Genomic DNA, 23015 nt, shown 5'->3' on the forward strand with positions numbered 1-23015 from the left:
TTAAAAAAAAAAAGTGTTCCCTAATCTTTCCTATGGTCTATAGTTTATATACCAGACTATACTGTATTTCCAGTCATTATCAAGATTAAGATCTAATGTTATTTCTAAAAATCTTATATTTGTATTTGTATGGAAATATGTATGGAAATATGTTAATATAAATGTTTCAGACATTATATGAAATTTCTAAAAATCTTATATTTGTATTTGTATGGAAATATGTATGGAAATATGTTAATATAAATGTTTCAGACATTACATGAAATTTCTAAAAATCTTATATGTTTTGGGATAATGTTATAAGTAATAATCCTAGTTATTACTTTAAAATGTATATCTCAGAAATAACTAATTTTCTTGTCAACTGCATTATTATGAACTTTCATCAAATCTTTAACAGTGGTCATTTTTAAGTCTTCTGTCATTTACAGACAGTTCTGGGTGTACTCTGATGCTTTTGCAAGTATGTTCCTATAAAAGGCTTTCATCTTCAAGAAATTCATGGAAAAGACTCGGACAAGTACAGGTTTCTGGTAACTGACTGTACTGCTGAACTGAATGAATAAGCATTTTCAGATCTCTAATGAAAAACTGATGAACTCATAAAAGTGCTAACAAAAGATCAAGATAAAAAAAAATTAATTACATGGGACTGAGTGAACTGATGAGGATGAGTATAATTTTTGTGACTTTCTGTCTGAATTTTAAAAAAAAAATCCCACAAGGACTCAGAGGCAAAGAATATACAAATCAATTTTCACTGCAAAGTAAAGGAGCTGTTACAGTGGAGGATTACTGGACTGAATGTCAATATTATGACATAGTATGAGTGTGTTTCATGTTTGGTAATTGCAATCATTGTTGCTTTTGTTGTGGTCATCCATGTACAATGCTTGGTGTCAGTCTATTTATCTCTTGTAAAAATAAAATACAGTGTGTGTGTGTGTGAAAAAAAAAGATCTACTGTTATTTATGACTACTATAATATGCAGGAACACTTGCACAAGGATTTTGTCTTCTCGCTACACTGTTATAAATACCATTAACCCTCTGAACAAATTTGGAAGGCAGAAATTTTTCTTACATTAGAGCAAAGCTATATCACCATGGGCTGAAGATGGCTGAGGAGATACCTTAAATTACGACCCAAATCTACATCTATGATAAACTTAGGCCTTTGTCTTAAGGCTTCCTGTTCAGAACTTGCTGGTTCCCTGGTCCATTTAGTTTTTTTTCACACTAACCACAGCCTAGTGTGGATCTGGATTTCCTCTACAAAGCATTTTGCAGACCCCTTCCCAAAGTAGCTGCTCCCAAGCCACAAGTTGCCTGCATTATATTTTAAAGAATGCCATATACACCAGCCTAACTCAATTCTAGGTCTCTCCAGGACAGTCCAACTTTCAAGGTGCCCGGGATCAACTGCGACATAAATAAAGAAAATGAAACATCCTTTAGCACAGCATAGTTAATATGCAATCCTACTTAAAGACAGAATGCATATTAAGATAATTTCTAAGAGAGCCTTTCATCCCCAAAAGATTATTAACCAAAGGCAGTTTTTTTTCCAATGTTTAATTTGCTTTTACTAATTTTGTCTGATAAGGAAAATCCATTTTGAAATGATTTTTAGGGCCACTATTTTAGCTTTTAGGTAACAGTAACTCCGTGGATCTTCATGTAATATATTTTTTAATAGAATTCATCATCTGAACAAAATGCTGGCAAACCATGCAAATACTCAGAGTTAAATAATGACTTAAAAAGCTCATTTACATTCTCATACTGATAATCATATACTTTTACCTTGAGCAGGTATGTGGGAATATTGCTGAAATCCACCGGCAACTTCAAAAGGAAACGAGCTGAAAATTCACCAGTCTGCAGGGAACAAAAAGGTTTAATAATAAGATTAAAATAAAAAATAGATTGTGAAGTGACAATTACAGCCAAGGCCACAAGTTCAACCTGTTTGAACTGCAGGTATCTTCAATTTGGGTTTCCTAACATCAAGCAAGAAAAGAAGGTTGAAAAAGTAGGGGAGGATCAAAAAGCACTATTAAATTATTAGTTACTAAAAAGCACAATTAGAATTTTTTAAATCTGCATTTTAAATGTACAATAGAATTATAATGCAGTAGTTTTACCTTTTTGTTTTTTAAAAGGATGAAAAGAATACATGAATGTGTGATTTTTTTTAATCCAAACAATAGGCACAGACCTGCCCATTCGATTCATCTGACTTTACTAAAGCATTCAGACCACTTCACTAATATTTATAACCCATAAGCTAATGACATAAATCACCATCCTTTATAGTATGTCTGGAAGTAAAAACAAAGGTCAAACTTCGACCCACGCATATAAAGCAGTACATCAGTGGGTACCCCAAATAAGACTCTAATCACTTGACAATCTGTTAATATCATTATCATCAACTAAAATTTTTCAGTAATTCTTTCCATGAACTAGTCTCTATAGGAAAGATGTGCAGAGGTTTGGTGATTTAAAACATTAACTAAGCTTAAATAATAGCTTCTATTTTTTTCTAAAAGAGAAAACTCATGCAAAAGAAAAAAGTTTCCCTCTCAATTTATGATGATGGGAAATCATAATAATATTTTTTCTTTTTTATGATGGGAAAGGCTAAGGAATCACATTTTTAAAAAAAACTCTGGCATAGTCTAGAGGAGGGGTTTTTCCAACTGGGCTATGCAGACACCTAGGGCTTCTAAGAAACCTCTGCAAAGGCAACAAAGAGGGGTGCTGAGCTGGTGGGGTCCTGGGTCTTCCAGCCTCTCTGGCAGCAAGCCTGCAGTGCAGCTTGGGATTTTGACATCTTGGGTTTCATTATGAAATTCTGTTTGAATAAAGAACTCTGGGGATGATCTAGAGCTACTCTAAAGAGTGGGTCTCCACCTTTTTCATATTATGACCACTAGACAGCTCCCTGAATCTCCACTGTCTACCCCCCCTTAAAAAAATGAGCGCCCTAAACTCCCTAGCACATCTTTAAACATAGCAGGCATTTACAAATATTTTTTATGGATGGGTGGATGAACGCACATAAGGAGGCATGCACACCTCTTACAGAAGATTCCACAAGAGCCACCACTCCTTTCTACAAACACCCAAGCAACTGGCTTCAAGGTCCTGGCCCTAATTTTAAAACTCTGACCTAAAACCTTGAAAATGCAAACAGAAATATAAACCTTAAGCTCAAAAGATAAAAATGGTAACTACAATCTGCATAGTTGTGTGCTGTTTTACTGCTTACAACATCTTTTAACTTACATCAACCTCTGGCTAAGGACAGATCACTTCTTCATCACCACAAGCCTAACCCCATGACAGAAAAGGCAGAAAAGAGAGAACCAAATGGACAGAATCAAAGCTGAGGTCCCAGAAGTCACTGTGTCACCAGGAATGCCAATGGTGAGAAACAGCGATACTCCTTAGAGCTGAGCAGCTGTGCTCTTCCTTTGATACTTATTCCTCATTTCAGTAAATGGTAATTCCATTCTTTCAGTCTCTCAGACCAGAAACCTCAGAATCATTCTTGACACAGTATGGAACCCCAATCGTGCAGGCTACTTGCAACTCAACACTTGAGAGAATAGTTAAGAGCTACTTAAGGATCTATAAAGAGCTTGTCATTGTGGATGGGAGGAAAAGGTTTGTGAAAGATCCTAATAAAATTCTTACCTTCTGTTATAGTCCAAAATTGCTAGAAAGATGTGGTTTTAGTGTAATGTTAAGCTCCTAGAGGACTAACATATCCTGTGAAGTGTGATTCTTTGGCCCTAAGTACAAGAAGTCATACTTTGAAAGGGTTAAGTATAGGAGCAACAGAGTTATATGGGAACTTATAAGAGGAGCATCTAGCTCAGTAGGAGTTTGGGAAGAAGAAGAGAAAAGTCTTCCTTTAGTGCTGCATACAGTACTATAGAGGGAGGAACACTCACAAAAGAATACATGTTCCCAACAATTGTCCCCATTCTTTCTCCTATATTCTCTATTTTTTCCTGTTTACCCACTCACTCCCATCAGCATGCAAACATCATTTAAAAAGGTCTTTCTTGACTTCATATCCCTCTTCAGGTCCCATCTCATTTCTCTGTTCTACTTTACAAAATAATCTCCTGTAAAGAATTAGTCTATATTCGAAGTCTACATTTCCTCTTTTATTATCCTCTCCAGAACCCTCTCCCAGTCAGCCTTTCCTCCACACCTCTCTACAAAAACAGCTCAAGGTCACCAATGACCACACCATTGCCAAATCCAATGGTCATTTCTCAGTCCTCATCTTATTACTGTTCTATCAGCAGCATTCCAACATAGCTGATCACTTTTTTCCTGGAACATTCTTTACTTGACTTCCAGGACCCCAGTCTCTCTTGGCTCTTCTCTGCTTCTCCACTGGCCCTCCCTCTGGTCTCCCCAACCTCTAAACACTGAAGTGTACCAACGCTTAACCCCAAGACCTCTTTTCTTTATCTACACTCCCCCAGGTGAGCTCATCCAGGCTCTTGACTTTAAATACCATTTATATGCTGATGATTCCCAACTATTTTATCTCCATCCCAGACCTTTTCCTAATTAGAGTTTCATTATCCAACTACCACGATGAAAACAAAAAATCCTGATTTTGTGCTTTTCCTTTGATATTTATTCCTCATTTCAGTGAATGGCAATTTCATTCTTTCTGTCTCTCAGGCCAAAAACTTCAGCATCATCCTTGATTCCTATCTTTCTCTTGCTTCCACATTCCAAATGGCAGCAAATCCTACTGACTCCACTGTCAATTTATATCCTCAGTCCAGCCACTTCTCACCACCTCCACAACCACCTGATCTGAGCCATTATTATCTCCAGCCTGGATGACTGCAACTACCCCTAACTGCTTCTGCCCTCGCTCACTCGCAGTCGATTCCCATCACCACAGGCGGAGAGATCTTTTCAACACACTCATCAGATTATGTCCCTCCTTGGTTCAAGAGTCTCAAACAGTAGGGATTTAGCTCCTTCACAGAGGAGTCTGACAAGGTAACAATTGAGCAAAGATGTGAAAAATACACAAAAAATGTGTTTTTTTGAAAACAACAACAAAAGGAGTGAAATGTGAGACTTAAAAAATTAAAACAACTCTTGTACATATAAGGTAATCGGAAAGATAATTACATATTTAGCACTTGGACTCATTTGAACTGCTAGTTATTTTAGTTCATGTACTGCACTGTAGCTCTTTTGCCCTATTTTAGTTTGTACAATGTATTTTTATTCTACTGGCTATTTTAGACCAACATTCTTTTAAAAATGCTCAGACGATCCCTACTTTATCCCTTCTCAAAATGTTGATCCTAGAACTAATATAAATTTATGTTTATTGGCAAAAGACTGATTTATACAGCTAAATTTATAATAAAAGAAATGCTGATCTCAGGACTAATATTAATTTGTGTTTATCAGCAATGGGCTGATTTACACAACTGAATTCAAAATAAAAGAAACTTAAGAGTGTGAAAAGAATTTGGTCTACTGGAAACCATAAAAAGTGCTTTATGATCTCCAACTTTCAAACCTACTATACATTCTTTATTTTGCCTTTGAGAGAATAAACAAAACTTAGTACTTGTTTCTAACAGCGTTGGAAATGTTGGAGACTAACGTTCTAGAATTCAGTCTTCAGTTCTGCCACTGATTTTCCTTGTGACCTATAAGCTAACCTTTTTTTGTGAAACTGAGTAAGTGGTGATTTAAAACATGTCTTAATGTAAAATTTGAGCCATAAACATTATATGAGGAGCAAAACACAAGTGAAAAATCCCCCTGGAGTTCTACCTCAGACAGTGACTCTTCCTGTGTTTTTATATTTGAAGTTCCAACAGTTATTCAAGCAATTTACTGCCACTCTGTTGCAACGTCAAAGATTGCTTCCATAGCAATCTTTCCTGTAAGCCGAAAATGAGACATTTAGATGCAGCCAAGTCAACATAATCATTTGATTTTCTTTTTGTCAATCCTTGGTCAAATCTTCTCTTGGATAGACGTAGAAGATTATCTGACCTATGACTGTTAAAATGTCAGCTGTTCTGCCAACTGCCTTAATGGCAATTTCCCCAGCATTAGCAATAAATATGTGCAACCTTCCTTTTTTCAAGTTATAGTACCTTGGCAAGTAACTTAAACTAACAACATGGAGTTTTGGCAATTTATTAAGTCTAAGCTTTTCTTCTGGTAATAGCAGCTGTGTCATAGTTCTCTTTTCCTTTCAGAAGTGACAGGTAGACATCTTGTGCAGAATGGATTCCAAACCCAGGTTGCTCTGCAAAGGGAAATTTTATTTCTTTTTTTAGAGACTGTTCGCTGTCAACAAACAAGCTGTCATCTGAAATTGACTGCTCTTACTGCTTAGGTAGCTAAAAGCTAAGAAATACTCAACAGTGCCTATAACTTTAGCTGGTGACAGCCTGGTAAGGATGATTCTTTAAATAGACTCTGACAACCAATAGCCTAAATCTGGAGGTTGTTCCTTGTTAAATGCATAATTATCTACCACATGTGAGAAGGAAAGCCAAAGTTAGTCTGATTAGAACATCTCACACTTCACAAAAATATTTTCTAAGATATATCATTTAATTATTCTCAAACCCTGTTCAGCAGATATAACTCATTTATACCTATTTTAGAAATGAGAAAACTGAGGCTTAGTCAAGAACCCTGCCTGCAGTCATTGAGAGAGTAATAAACGAGTCAGAACTCAACCTTAAGACTTAAAATTTATTCATCCATTCATTACTGTACAGAGCCTAAAATCTGCCAGGCCCTATACGAGGCACTGCAAATATAGTAAGTAAAAGAGACAAGATCCCTGCCCTCCTGGAGCTTATGGTCTAGTGAGTGAGTCAGACATTAATCCAAAATAATACTCCTATAAATTACAACCTGTGAAAAATACTATCCATGAAAGGGCAGAGTGCTCTGAGAGCATTTTCAGGAAGACCTGGCCTGTTCAGGCTTTGGGGCTCATTACTTGAGGGAACTTTAAAAAGCTGAGTCAAAAGACCATGTGGAAAAATAAACAATCAATACCAGCCATGAGAGGAGGCTAGTTATGCCAGATAACAAAGCATCATATAAACACACAGTAATTACAGCAGCATAGTACTGGTGTTAAATCAACAGACAGACTAATGGAACAGGAAGTAAGTCCAGAAATAAGCCCAAAAAGATTTAGTGCGTGATTGATAGTGTGGGACAACTGGAGCCATAAAGGAATAAATAAAACTTAGATCCATATTTCACATCATATATAAGGAAAAAGTCCAAGTGGATTAAGAATTTCAGTGTAAAAACTGAAACTGTAAAGAAGCAAACATTGACGAATGTCTTTATAAAATCTTGCAGCGGAGAATGACTTTCTAATTCAGAAGCCACAAAGGAAAAGATAGATAAACTTGACTACCTGAACATAAAAATTTTCTGGATGGAAAAAAACACCATCAGCAATGTTAAAAGACAACTGGCAAACTGAGGAAAGTATATTTTCAACTCCATCACAAAGAGCTAATGCTCTTAATGAAAAAGAGATTTAAAACCCAAGAGAATAACAGGAAAGGATAAACAGAAAAGAAATACAAATGACTCTTAAACATATGAAAATATTCTAAACCTCATTCATATCAAAAAATATACAAATTAAAACTAAATTGAACATCATTTTCCACCAAACAAATTGGCAGAAATCTATCAGCACTTTAAAGATATCACTGTACTGTCTTCTCACCTCCACTGTTTTTGATGAACAGTTAGTGGTGACACAAATAATTTTCACCTACATATAAAGTGTTATTTTCTGTGGTCACTTAAAATTTTCTCTTTATGTTTGGTTTTCAGTATTTTGACTATGATGTGCCTTGTTTTTTCCTTGCATTTGTCTTGGTTGGGGTTTGTTGAGATTCTTGAATCTGTAAATGTATGTCTTCCACCGTATTTGGAAATATCTGGGCATTATTTAATCAAATATTTTCCTGCTTTCTTTCACGCATATTAAACATTTGGATTTTGTCCCATAAGCTCTGCTTTCCCTTCTAAGTATCAACCCCCATCTAGTATCTGCTGCTTTTGATCACTCTCCAGTGCCTTGAGGCACATGGCTTTATATCTGAGGATGGGTTAGTCTAATAGGAGCTACCCGGCCATTATGCAAAGTGGAACCTGACAGAAACCTGCAAATAAGTTTGATTTATGATTGGCACTGCTGTGGAGAAACAACCACTCTCATATATTGCTGCTGGGTTAATAAATTGGTATAAACATTATGAGGGCATTCTGGTGATAAAATTATAAACACACATAATCTTTGATCCAGCAATTCCACTTCTAGTTATTTATCTTACAGACATACTGGAACACATGCAAAGTGACATGTACAAGATTATTTATTCCAGTCTTATTTGTAACAGCGAAAGATTCAAAACAACTTTAATGCCCAACAATAGAATTCAGATTAAATAAATTATGGTTCAATTATTCAGTGTAATAATATACAATTATTTTTTTAAAGGAACGCTTATATGGAAAAAAAATCTCTGAGCTATATTAAGTCAAAAGTAAGGTGCAAAACAGAGTATATATGTTACCATTTGCACAAAAAGTATGTACTATATGTTACCATTTGCTTATGTGTGCATAAAGAAACTCTGAAAAACTACAATAGGTAAAAGCTACACCAGTGCTTATTTGGGGTGGGAGAAGCAAAGGAAGGTGGTTTGATTTGGGTGGACACAAGACAATGATGGGAGGGAGACTTTTTACTATATATCTTTTAATACATTTTGATTTTTGAACACTATGAACATATTACCCACTCAAAGAAATTTTAAGGGATTTGAAAAGTAAAATTAAAAGTGTGTATGATGAGATGCTCATAATTCATGCACTCATTCATTTATTCAACAAACATTTATTGAGCACCTACCACGCCAAGTCCCAGGCTGGGTAATGGAGATCTTAAGACCAACAAAATACAGTCTGTTTATCTTGACTAGACAAACAAAATATTACAGTGTGATGCTTGGAGAGAGATATTTACAGGATGTGGCGGTAACTAAGTTAAGACTCTTAGTTTCAGGTGACAGAATTCTAATTCAAACTAACTTGAGCAAATAAAAGAGAATTTATTTAAAAGATATGCGGTATCTCAGGGAATCTAAGATTAAAAAAGCAGCCCACACCTAGAGGGGTGGGATAGGGAGGGTGGGAGGGATATGCAAGAGGGAGGAGATGTGGGGATGTATGTATACATATAGCTGATTCACTTTGTTATACAGCAGAAACTAACACACCAGTGTAAAGCAATTATACTCCAATAAAGATGTTAAAAAAAAAAAAGCAGCCCAGTCTCAGTTCAAAGGACTCTAATGCCCCCAGAATTTTCTCTCTGTCTCTTATCTCTGCTCTCTCTGTGCTTCGTCTTACTTTCTCTCTATTTACCACTTTCTGATTCTTTTGACTAGATAATATGAGAAAAAAAGGTCCTAGAGTTACATGTTACAGACCAGCTACCCATAACAAGACCAATCTCACTCTCAGAACTAACTCCAAACTCTCAAGCAAGAACTCTGTTTGGCTTAGGTGCCTCCTGATCTAATCAACACTCTTTCCACAGTTTTTACAGTGAAAAAGTTAATGTTACCATAAATTCACTGAAAATAACTGAAAAACTAGGAAACTCTTCGGGGGAGGCAGGGTTGAGTTATATGTACATTTCCCAAAAGTCCTAAAAAAGTATGAGGGGCTTTCTTACAGAACACATCAAATACAAGATTCTTCATCTTTTTCCTTTTACTACGTGGAGTAGACTCAGGGCTTCCCTGGTGGTGCAGTGGTTGAGAATCTGCCTGCCAATGCAGGGGACACGGGTTGGAGCCCTGGTCTGGGAAGATCCCACATGCCGCGGAGCAACTAGGCCCGTGAGCCACAATTACTGAGCCTGTGCGTCTGGAGTCTGTGCTCCTCAACGAGAGGCCACAACTGTGAGAGGCCCGCGCACTGCGATAAAGAGTGGCCCCCACTTGCCGCAACTAGAGAAAGCCCTTGCGCAGAAACGAAGACCCAACACAGCCATAAATAAATAAATAAACCCTAAGTTTAAAAAAAAAAAAATTTATAAAAAGTAGACTGAGCCGGTCCTTTGGAGGTACTCGTAGGTTCTCCTCATGCTGAGGGGTGCTCCCAACATCTAAATACCATCGAAAATGGGGCACCCAAGACTCAGAACAAACAAGTGGCTTCACAAATGCAAGTAAGCGGCACCATTCCAGCCCTCCCTCACACGCTGCTGTGCGAGGTGCAGGCAAAGGATTCCCTCTGTGTTTCATAATGTTTCCGTAAAACCAGGTCTTTTCCACTTGACTGGCCCTGCTGCTAAAGGAAAGTTGAATTTTCTACTGATGCTTGTATTAAAAAAAAAAAAACAGTAATAAAGGTCCTTTTAAAAGTCAGTAAGGGGCTTCCCTGGTGGCGCAGTGGTTGGGAGTCTGCCTGCTAATGCAGGGGACACGGGTTCGAGCCCTGGTCTGGGAAGATCCCACATGCCGCGGAGCAACTGGGCCCGTGAGCCACAACTACTAAGCCTGCGCGTCTGGAGCCTGTGCTCCACAACAAGAGAGGCCGCGATGGTGAGAGGCCCGCGCACCGCAATGAAGAGTGGCCCCCACTTGCCACAACTAGAGAAAGCCCTTGTACAGAAACGAAGACCCAACACAGCCATAAATAAATAAATAAATTTTTTTAAAAAAATGGAGGCTAATTAAAAAAAAAAAAAGTCAGTAAGATTGGAAAAGCTATCATGTTTACTTTAAATGTCTGGTGACATAAAGCAATTTAGGTACACACACACACTACTTTTAGTGAATAAACTAAAAAACTGAGGTATAAACTACTGTGACCAAGATCCTAAGTACTCCTACTGACATACAGGTCAAAATCCAATATAACAAATTCCATTATGCAAACAATAAAATTGTGAGAGCCTCTGTCCTGGGATCATTTATTTTAAATAATGCTCAACTCATAATAGTTCCATGTGGTTAAAAACAAAAACAAACAAACAAATCTGGACAGTTTCAAGAAGTGACTATTATAGATTTGACTACCATGCTACACTCTTTCCAAAGGAGAGCCACAGTTTATCCCTGCCACAGGTCAAATGCCATCAGAGCATAACTCCCAAGTAGCATAAATTAAAGGGGGATGATGAGAAGCCCCCTGTATCCCCTGCTCCCTGTGGCTGACTGGCGTCACTGAACACCTACTCCATCCTCGTGGCCAGCGGTGAAAAGGCCGTCCATTTCCAGACCCTCCAGCTATTCTGATCTCTCTCTGAGCACTCTCGCCCTCCTCTCCCACCATTCTAGGCCAGTGCTGCCCAAGAGACAGAGAGATAGAGAGAAGGAATGCAATACACAAATGTGAGCCATATATACATATGCCATTGGAGATTATTTAACATTTTCTAACAGCCACATGTAAAAAGATAAAGAGGGACTTCCCTGGTGGTCCAGTGGTAAAGGATCTGCCTTCCAATGCAGCAGTGGCCCGGGCTCGATCCCTGGTCGGGGAAATAAGATCCCAACTAAGCCCGCACGCCACAACTACTGAGCTCACGTGCCACAACTAGAGAGCCTGTGTGCTGCAAACTACAGAGCCCACGTACCCTGGAGCCTGCGCGCCACAACTAGAGGAGAGAAAACCCGCGCGCCACGAAGATCCCGCACGCCTGAATGAAGATCCCGCGTGCCACAACTAAGACCCGATGTAGCCAGAAGTAAAAATTAAATAAATAAACAATAAATAAATCTTTTAAAAAAAATAAAAAGATAAAGAAAAACAGGCGAAATTAATTTTAATAATATGTCCCAATATATCCAGAATATTATCATTTCCACATGTTATCAACATTAAAAAATTATTAACAAGATCATTTTTTGTGCCAATTCTTTGAACTCTGCTGTGTATTTCACACTTGCATACATCTCAATTCAGACCAGCCACATTTCAAGTGCTCAACAGTCACTTATGTACAGTCAGGGGTTCCTGTTTTGGACAGCACAGTTCAAGATATTTTTCCATTGGACAGCACAGTTCAAGATATTTTTCTACTAACGTTAATTCCTATGTTAAGTTAGTTACTCCCTGTCACAAATACCTGAAGAGCTACCTGAGCTACCAAATGCTATGAACCTGGAACACTCCTAACAGGAAGGTTGGTAAATGTCACCTGGTTAGTGGGAATGAACATGGGACCCATGCCTCTTGCAGCTAATATGTTTTTTCCTTCTTCCTCCAAATACAATCTGAACTTACTGCCTTTACTTTGTCTTCACCACTTCCCTTGCTGATACCTTGAAATCTGTTCCCCCAACCTCAGAACCCCACCAAAACTACTCCTGGAAAGATAAGCAACGCTCTCCTTCTTAAAAAGTAACTCTCCCCTTCCCCTTGTTTTCCATACTTAATCTACACCTTGGTGATATCAGCTTCTACTCATCCACACATGGTACTTTATGATTAACAGCATTTTCAGAGATAAGACAGGAACAATCACTGAACTACAATTTACTGAGCAACTACTATAATAAGTTACTTCAAATATATACAAAAGAAGGCTAATAATAATAACAATAATACTTTGTATTACACAACTCCACCGTTTGCTTAATTTTGTTTGCTTCGCACACAGGGGATCTAATTTAATCTTTGTGTCAAGGTTGGGGTGACAGAGTAGTTATCTCCAGCAAAGTGACACAGGGAAAAGCTTTAGTCAGACACACACAAAAACTAATGACAGGGGCTTCCCTGGTGGTCCAGTGGGTAAGACTCCGCACTCCCAATGCAAGGGGCCCAGGTTCGACCCCTGGTTGGGGAACTAGATCCCGCATGCATGCCGCAACTAAGACCCAGCACAGCCAAAATAAATAAATAAATATTTTAAAAATACAACTAACGACAGAATTAGAATCCAAAGCTCCCACCTCCCAGATCACTTCTCTCTCCAACACATTTCTAGATGGCCTCTGCCCTAGAGGAGCTTACACTCTAAGCACACTGCTCTAAAAGTAATCAAACAACGAGGCCAGAAGAATGAGGAGGGTCTAATGCCTTGGTAGCCAACTTAAGCCAGAATCAATTCCTGTAAATGCCTCCAGGTTAAGAAGAACAGCCAATCCCAAACAGCCAACTAGTCTTTCCCAAAAAATGCAACCACGTTGGCTCTAGCCAATCAGTTTCCTTGTTTTGCATCCAACTCCTCTCTGTAAAAACCTTGCCCGTAACTCTTATCAGTAGAACACTCCTAACCACCTTGCATCAGTGTTTGCTCAAATAAACTCTTAAAAATTTTAATATGTCTCAGTTTATCTTTTAACAGTGCTCATATACTTTCCCTTCAAATGTAATATCACAGCAAGATGGGGTGACAGAAGCATCAAGTCATTAACTCAAATGAGGAGCTATCATGAAATGGCTCCTTTCATATTTTTAAATGTTGCCAGAGTTTAATTTATAAGCCATAAATTTTAAAAATCTTACTGGGATTTGTGGTCAGGTACAACAAAAAACAGTAATTGTTTCACATTCTCCAACATATATCATTATTAAGAAAATACCCAAAAAGGAAAAAATCGGTTGCTAAGAAAATGTTTTATCTCACAGATCACCCACTGGTGATCTTTAATATGTAAAAGATGTGAAAATATGTGGTTTTAGAACATCTCAAAACCTTCGTTTCACGGCAGGAAAGACAAATGCCTTTAATCAAAATATTAGGGATGATAAAATAACTTTGAGTTCTGGGAATTAAAACAAAAGCCAAAGAAAAATTCACAAATTTGCTTACTGCGCTCTGTTACCATTAACAGACTCTGGTTCTTTAGCTATAACAGACACATGCAGGAAATGCTGACAAGGCAGTTGACAGATACAATATAAAGTGAGACCTTAGGTTTTACCCACTGAGAAAACTTATAATGTACCTTTATTTTGATATGTTGTAGCAAAACAGTATATACAATTTTAACACCTATAGCTTACATTGTGACATTCATTGAAATTAAAATTCTAATCTTAATAACTGCTCAAAGAGGTAGCAGGAGGAAGATCTTTGTGGTAATCTGTATCTTGATTGCAGTGGTAGTTACAGGAAATTACTCATGTGATAAAATGGCATACACATACATTGTACCAATGTCAATCTCTTGGTTATGTAAAACATAACCACTGGGGGAAACCAGATGAGGGTATACAAGACCTCTCTGTACTATTTTGCAACTTCTTATGAATCTATAACTATTTAATATATCTTTCAAAATTAAATATTTTAATATACCTTTTAAAAATGATTCTGATCATGCAGGAACATTAGAATTGTTCATTGTGAACAGGTAAGCTTGCATCCCAGTGTATCATCTGTTTTCTCCCAACTAAAAAAAATACTGGTGTTTACTAAAAATTATAAAACCAGCATAGACTAAGAATACAATCTTCAAAACTGTACTTATTAAAGGAGATGGACAAAGCAATAAGAGAGATGACTTCATAAAAAGACCATGGTAAAGAATTAATAAAGAGTTTGTGTTGGTTTTTTGTTTGTTTGTTTAATGTTTACTTTCAAATGTGCACTTGCTGAAATCCTCTAACTGGAAGTTGAGGAGGAAAAAGAAGAGTGTCTGCAGTGGTGTGGAGGGAGCACTGTATTTCAAATTAATATGCTTGTCAGAAGGCTGACAGGAGATCAGAGCCCTCTCCCTCTTTCTACTACATGGTTTTTAAATTTTTCCTTTTGCCAGCTGATGGTAAAATGGAAGAGGCATCTCAGGTTTTTAACAGCCTCTTACTTTTAGAGCAGAAATGGAAGGTTAAGAATGTAAACACATGTTCCAAAAAGAAAAACTCCGTGATGCAAAGGCGAAAACAAAAAGTCACCATCCTCTCAAATGAATACAGGATGTTGTAATCCAAAGGTATTCAATACTTATGCACAGTCTTGGATTCATTACAGAAAATATTTATCAGATGGCCTAGTAGAATCAGGAGAACCAAAATACATGGATTCACATTTAGCCCAGGAAGAACATAGTGACTCTTATAATAATTTTATTTAGGGAATATATTAATTTTCATATTTTATTTCCTATATCAATTTATTTCATATTAAAATGTCCCCTTGCTTCAATATTCCAAAAAGACATAATAGATATGATTTACTAATCAGTAAAACAGTCATATGTATGCTTATAATTCTTGTCCCCCACGTATGCTATGCCTCTAAGTTGTTCTGCAACCATATAACCCCCTGACCTCCTCTTCCTATAGTGCTGTCTATGTCCACCTTCCTTTAGGACCTAGGTCAGTTCTGGTTCATCAGTGAAGACTTTCCTTAGTCACTCCATTTCTCAGTGATTCGCTCTTTTTCTGAATTCATGTACAGGCTGTCCATTCCATCTGAGATCATCTGTTCAGCATTGCTATTTCATTTTTTACAAATATGTGTTGAGACTTAACTGGATTCTAACACTTTCAAGAGCAAAAGCCAGGACTGCTTTTTTTTACTCAAACTAGCATAGCAGGCTTTCCATATCAGTCCTATACCGGCTTAGCTCTACTAAATTATATCTTAGAGGTATGGTGCAGCATTCCAGTGCACATAACTATCAAAATAATTTTAAATATTGATTCTGTAGTTCTTCATAATAATTATCTTTTCAAGCTCTGTGTTATCAGAAAAACTGAAAAGCATGCCTTTCAATAACCTACTAAAACAATGAAACAGGGTCAAAGGAGAAGCTCTGTGACATTCCATAAACACCTGATGGCTGACAAAAGGTATATCCAATCTTTTATGTGGAGCTCTTCCATAGATTCAGACAACTAAGAAAGGAGCCCATGGTCAGTAGAATACTAAGGAAGAACAACTGAATGCTTTACTGAAAATTAGATAATCTAAGTCAATAATATTCACCTTCCTTAAAAGGATAAAGTAAGTCTGCCATGACTGTTTCTTAGTTACCCAACTGCTGTTCCAATTGACTATTGCATTCTTATTTAAGTGTCTGCGAATCATCCACCTAAAGACCTGAGTGTAATTTCTTTCAAAAATCTCCAGAATGTTTTTGCTTTCTACAATCCCTAGGACCTTTCTGCTTCTCCCTAATTTCTCAAAGATAATATCTCTGAAGCACATCAGCCAGTTTCTTCAGTGCCCTGAAACAGTCCCCCCTAGAGCCTCCAGAAGGAACGCAGCCTTGCCGACAATTTGATTTTCGTCCAGGGAGACCCATTTCGGACTTCTGACCACCAGAACTGTAAGATAATAAATTTGTGTTGTTTTAAGCTACCGAGTTTGTGGCAATTTGTTATAGCAGCAACAGGAAACTATTACAGTCCCTGATTCAAAAAATCTCGGCTCAAAACCAAACTGCTTTCTTTCTGCTAGGGTCCTGTGTTTGTCACCCAAATTCTTGGTCTGGATTTGTATTCCATTAGCAAGCTGTCCTTTAACATATTCCTGAACCAGCATGCCATGCTCAAATGTGTTTCATCCTGCAAGACTCACCTTTATGCCCTGTTTCTAGACCAGGAACTAACTCGTATGCCTATATTTTTACTTCTAGAGTCTCGGCTCCTACTTCTACTGGGCCCTCCCTAGGGCTGGTCAGCTGCAAGCTTAACCTCTAATTGTCCACCTTGCCTTCTTACAGGATTCTCAGTTTCTTTACTTCCCCTAAGTCCATAACCATTGCCCTAATGCTTACAAATTACTCAATAGTATATCAAAATAAACTGGGGCAAATGTAGCAGTAGTAGGTTTAAAGAATGGAGAATCAATAACATTAAATGAGAAGTTTTAAATATACTATAAATTCAAACTACCTAGCTATTTTAAATGAATTTAAACTTCTACACTCAGAAGAACTATATCTCAAGTATTAGCTGAGCCAATGAACATAATTTTAAAAATCCTTAGATCAGAAATGGTACCATAGGGCTTCCCTGGTGGCGCACTGGTTGAGAATCTGCCTGCTAATGCAGGGGACACGGGTTCCAGCCCTGGTCTGGGAAGATCCCACATACCGCGGAGCAACTAGGCCCGTGAGCCACAATTACTGAGGCTGCGCGTCTGGAGCCTGTGCTCCGCAACAAGAGAGGCCACGATAGTGAGAGGCCCGCGCACCGCGATGAAGAGTGGCCCCCACTTGCCGCAACTAGAGAAAGTCCACGCACAGAAACGAAGACCCAACACAGCCAATAAATAAATAAATAAATAAAATTAAAAAAAAAAAAAAGAAATAGTACCATAAAACTGTATATACTTAAATTCAGCCTTAATATTAAAAGGGGGAATTAGGAGGGAAGGAAAATCCTAAAAACTAAAGATCAGTTAGTTTGACGGTGATTCCAATCATGTCTTTAAAGGAACCTATCGGCGCTAAAGACAACACAGACAGGTTCACCAAGAAGTCATGTCAAGTGAACCGAACACCTCTTTTGAGAGGACAACTAAGTTGATTTTTTAATAAGAAAAATGTTGGGATTAGAGGATACACTAAGTTTCATAAAGTTTTCCTTACTATCCATACGAACAGATTAAAGTTTCAAAACAATAGTGTAAAACCTTGAACTCTGCACTACTGGTAGAAATGTAAAATGGGGCAGCCATTATGGAAAACAGTACAGAGATTCCACAAAAGAAATTAAAAATAGAATTAGCAATATGATCCAGCAATCCTACTTTGGGGGATATATTCAAAAGAATTCAAAGCAAGATCTTTGTACATACCCATGTGTAGTCAGCATTATTCACAATAGCCAAGAGGTGAAAGCAATGCAAATGTCCACTGACGGATGAATGGATAAACAAAATGTGGCATATGCATGCAATGGAATGCCAGGCAGTCTTAAAAAGGACAGAAATCCTGTCACATGCTACGACATGGATGAACCTCAAAGACATTATGCTAAGCGAAATAAGCCAATCACAAAAAGACAAATGCTGTTTGATTCCACTTATATGAGGTCTCTAAAGGAGTCAAAAATCATAGAAACAGGAAGTAGAAAGGTAGTTGCCAAGGGCTGGAGGGAAGAGGAATTAGTATTTAAATTGGTAGAGTTTCAGTTTTACAAAATGGAAAAGCTCTAGAGATCTATTGCACAACAATGTGAACATACTTAACACTACTAAACTGTATACTTACAAATGGTTGACAGTAAATTTCATTTTGTCTTTTACCACAGTAAAATAAGCAAAATAAATTTACAAAATAACAAAAAAACCTTGAACTGAACACAAGATGATTTGTAACAAGGATGAATTTTAGTCCTACTGATTCAAAGACATTAATCATGTATAAAACCTTGGAAAACATGTCCTTTGAGAAAGAGCTGAAGAACAAAAGGGGAAAGGCATATTTAACCTAAGAAAAGAAAGACTAAGTGAAATCTGAAAGAATTAACACAGAGAAGGGAACCTAAACTTATTCTGTGCTTAAATAAACTAGAGTTTATTAATTAATTCATTCAACAAATGTTTACAGAATGTAAACAATATGGCAGGCACTGTTCTAGGTGTTTACTATATTTCCAGTGAATGGAACAAAGATCTTGGCCTTGGTGGAATTTTACATTCCGCTGGGGAGAGACAAACAAACAATAAACATAATACGTAAGTGTGGTAGGCTCCCAGTGATCTCTGGTATTCACACTCTTATGTAATGCCTCCCCTGCGTGTATACTGGACTTAACAAGCAGAATACATCAAAATTGATGAGATGTCACTTCTGAGATTAGGTTATGAAGACTGTGACTTCTGTCTTGCTCACAAACTCACTCCTGCCTACTCGCTCTGGTGAAGCCAGCTGCCATTTTATGAACTGCCCTGTGGAGAGGCCCTAAGAAGAGGCAAGGAACTGAGGGCAGCCTCCAGCCAACAGGCAGCACTATACTGAGACCCTCAGGTCAACAGCCCATAGGGAATTGAATGGTACCAAGAAATACATGAATGAACTTAGAATGGATCTCTCTCCAGTTGAGCCTTGAGTGACTACAGCCCTGGCCAGTACCTTGAGTGCAGCCTGTGAGAGATCCTCAAACAGAGGGTCTACACAGATTCCTGGCAAACAAAAATTATGATAATAAATGCTATTGCTTTAAGCCACTAAATTCTGGTATGATTATTTTATGTGGCAACATATAACTAATACAATATGTTAATTATATAGTTTGTTAAAAAGAGATGCAAAAAAAAAAATGTGGAGCAGGGTCAGGGTCGGGGGAGGGTGTACAAGTTACAATTTTAAAAAGAGATGTTGGAAAGACCTGCACGTGAATGTTTGTACAGCATTATTCATAACAGTCAAAAAGCAGAAACAACCCAAATGCCCATCAATTGGTGAATGGATATGTGGTATGCCCACCAAATGGACTATTACTTAGCCACAAAAAGAAATGAAGTACTGACACACGCTACAACATGGATGAACCTCACACATAACACGTAAGGTAAAAGAATCCAGTCACAAAAGACCACACGTTGTATGATTCCACCACAGGTATACCTCATTTTATTGTGCTTCGTTTTACTGCCCTTCTCAGATATTGCATTTTTTATAAATTGGAGGTTTGTAAACCTTCTGTGTTGTTAGACGATAGTTGGCATTTTTTAGCAATAAAGTACTTTTTAATTAAGGTATGTACATTGTTTTTTATAGACATAGTGCTATTGCACACTTAATAGACTACAGTGTAGTGTAAACATAACTTTCATATGCATTAGGAAACCAAAAAATTCGTGTAACTGACTTTATTGTGATATTTGCTTATTTGCAGTGGTCTGGAACCAAACCCGCAATACTTCCCAAGTATGCCTGTGCATGAATGTTCAGAAAAGAAAATCTATACAGACAGAAACGAGTTTAGTGGTTGCCTGAGGCTGGGGGTGGGAATAGGATTAACTATAAATGGGCATGAGGGATATTCCTGGGGTGATGGAACCACTCGAAAACTGGATTGATGGTGGTTGCTCAACTTGGCAAATTCATTAAAAACCATTAAACTTTACACTTAAAACAGGTGAATTTATGGTATCAAAATTATACCCAAAAAAAGTTGTTTAAAAAAAATGGGGGTATTAATATAGGCATTGCTGAGAACATAACACATGAGTAAAAACGTTAAGGAGGAAGGATATTAGCCTTGCGAATATCCAGGGGAAATATGCCAGACAACGGGAAAGCTATGCAAAGACCCTAGGGCAGGAGCATATCTTGTGTGTCTGCAGCACAGCAAGGGTGCTACAGAGGCTGGAGCTGATGATTTTTAGACAGGAAAGTGGGAGACGAAGAGAGAGAAGGAATGATGGATGGAGGATGGTGGTGACAGGAATCATGTACAGCTTTTTTACACCTCTGGAAAGACTGCGGCTCTTACTATGAAAGAAGAAGAGAGGGATATGAAAGTGCTGGGCAAAGGAGTGATACACTCTGCCTTGCATTTTTAAAGGATCATACAATGTAAAGAAATTATGAAAGGATCCATATAAGCTGGCTACCTCCAGAGTTACTGACCCCTCTCATCTGACTGGGATACTATAGACTTTCTCATAATTCAGAGTTTTGAAAAGACATTAATGTTTATCTGGTTTCTCAAAGATACCGCCTGGGAAGTTTGTAAAATTTGGAGTCTCACATCCGCAGCCGCAGATATTCAGAAGTCAGGGGCTGCGGATGTGAGACTGAGAAAGTACACGGGCAACCTAAATCATGTTTATCTAAGGAAATGGCCAGGATTTATTATAAATGCATGTCTGAATTGATTATTTTATTCTATTGCAGATAAAGTGACCTTTTTTCTCCCATTCTCAAAAAACCTTACCCAGTTGTTTTTTTTCCCGGCATAAATTTCCATGTTCTCTCCATACTGCGGCTCTTCCAGTAACGTCTGGTATTCAAACATGAGGCGGGAACTCTCACGGAGGCGGCTGCATTGAAATTGGTGATATTGTTGCACAAGTTCCTTCACCACAAGTAAGAGACATTCAGGATCTGATGGATTCCAGGAGGCAAGGTTCTGCAGAAGCCAAAAATAAAAGACCAGTAACAAATGCATTTTCACACAAATCCAGTATCATATTAGCACATCAATATAGAGAAAAAGAATAATGAAAATCTAAGAGAAACAGACTACTCTTTTTTTATTGAAGTATAGTTGATTTACAATGTTGTGTTAGTTTCTGCTGTACAGCAAACTAATTCAGCTAAACATATATGTATATATAATCTTTTTCATATTCTTTTCCATATGGTTTATTACAGGATGTTGAATATAGTTCCCTGTGCTATACAGTAGGATTGTTGTTTATCTATTTTAGATATATATAATATATATATATATAAAATATATCTGCTAACCCCAAACTTCTAATTTATCCCTCCCCCACCTCCTTCTCCCTTTGTTAACCATAAGTTTGTTTTCTATGTTTGTGAGTCTGTTTCTGTTTTGTAAACAAGTTTCTTTGTATCATATTTTAGATTCCACATGTAAGTGATATCACATGGTATTTGTCTTTCTCTTTCTGATTTACTTCACTTAGTATGATAATCTCTAAGTCCATCCATGTAGCTGCAAATGGCATTATTTCATTCTTCTTTATGGCTGAGTAGTATTCCATTGTATACATGTACCACATCTTCTTTAGCCATTCATCTGCCAACGGACACTTAGGTTGCTTCCATGTCTTGGCTATTGTAAATAGTGCTGCTATGAACACTGGGGTGCATTTATCTTTTCAAATTAGAGTTTTCTCTGGATATATGCCCAGGTGTGGGATTGCTGAATCATATGGCAACTCTATTTTTAGTATTTTTAAGGAACCTCCATACTGTTTTCCATAGTGGCTGAACCAATTTACATTCCCACCAACAGTCTAACAGGGAAACAGACTACTCTTAATTTATGATAAACTCAGAGCTGAAGTTAGAAGGGTCTTTTGAGCTTGGTGATTTTTCCTGCCTTCTAAAAATTCTTGCAGAAAATCAAGGAGAATTCCACCGTGGGTAGGCAGAAATATAAAGTGTAAAGTAGGGTAGTAACAAAACAAGAAACCTAAACATCCTAGAAGACCATAATTGTAGCCCTGGAAGACTGAATTTGCTTCATAGTCTTTCATAATTTTAATTTTTTTCCCTCTGCACCTAAATTCAGCATTAAAAGCTAATGTCATTCAACTCAGATCCACAGACCATCTGCATCTGTAATACCATACATAAACAAATGCTCTGTAAACATTAGCACCCCACAGAAATATAAGCACAATGGTGGTGGTTCAGCCTGAAAAAGATAGGAATGGAGTAGAGATGAGGGAAAATACAATTAGGAAATGCAAAGTTCAAAGAAAAAGAGGAAGGGAATGTCTCTGATAGCTTATGACCAGGAAAGGAGCTGGGAAAGATGTATTAAGTATATAGTAGCTGTTAAGCTCTCATTCATTCAACAAATACTTATCAAGTACCTATTCTGTATCAGCCACTGTTCTAGGCAGTGACAGGAACAAGCCAAGTCCTTGCTAAAGGAGCTTACATTCTTGTGGGCCAAAATAAATAATAAACAATATCAGATGGTAATAAATGCTACCGAGAAAAATAAAGCATGCATCCCTGAAAAGTGATGAAGGAAGGGCTTCAAAAGAGAAGTGATCAGCTGGGTCAAATGGTGTTGAGAGTAACATGAGGCTTGGCAATTGACTGCTGGGTCTATTGACACAGGTCAATAGTGTGCTCAGCAAGTGCTACTTTGGTGAAATAGAAGCTTGACTGTGGAGGTTTAAAGATAGGATGAGTAGAAAGAAACTGCAGACAGCTAATACAGACAATTCAAACTGGTAACCAGAGGCAGAAGCGGGCCCAAGAAAAAGTTGTGCTCAGATCTTTACAGCTTGATGCAATATCCTCATAGAGGGGGGA

General features: G+C 37.6%; 1 protein-coding gene across 8 annotated transcripts in view; it reads right to left on the reverse strand.

The window, feature by feature from the left end:
- Positions 1-23015, reverse strand: part of BABAM2 (BRISC and BRCA1 A complex member 2) — a 456810-nt gene that overhangs the window by 295661 nt on the left and 138134 nt on the right. For all 8 annotated transcript variants that reach the window (XM_057558629.1, XM_057558628.1, XM_057558632.1 and 5 more), the window contains 2 exons: positions 20929-21123; positions 1807-1881 (listed from right to left, as the gene is read on the reverse strand). In XM_057558629.1, the coding sequence (XP_057414612.1) occupies positions 1807-1881; positions 20929-21123 (270 nt within the window). The remainder of the gene's footprint in view (positions 1-1806; positions 1882-20928; positions 21124-23015) is intronic.

The sequence above is a fragment of the Balaenoptera acutorostrata genome, chromosome 12 (genome assembly GCF_949987535.1).
Source record: "Balaenoptera acutorostrata chromosome 12, mBalAcu1.1, whole genome shotgun sequence".
Lineage (NCBI taxonomy): Eukaryota > Metazoa > Chordata > Mammalia > Artiodactyla > Balaenopteridae > Balaenoptera > Balaenoptera acutorostrata.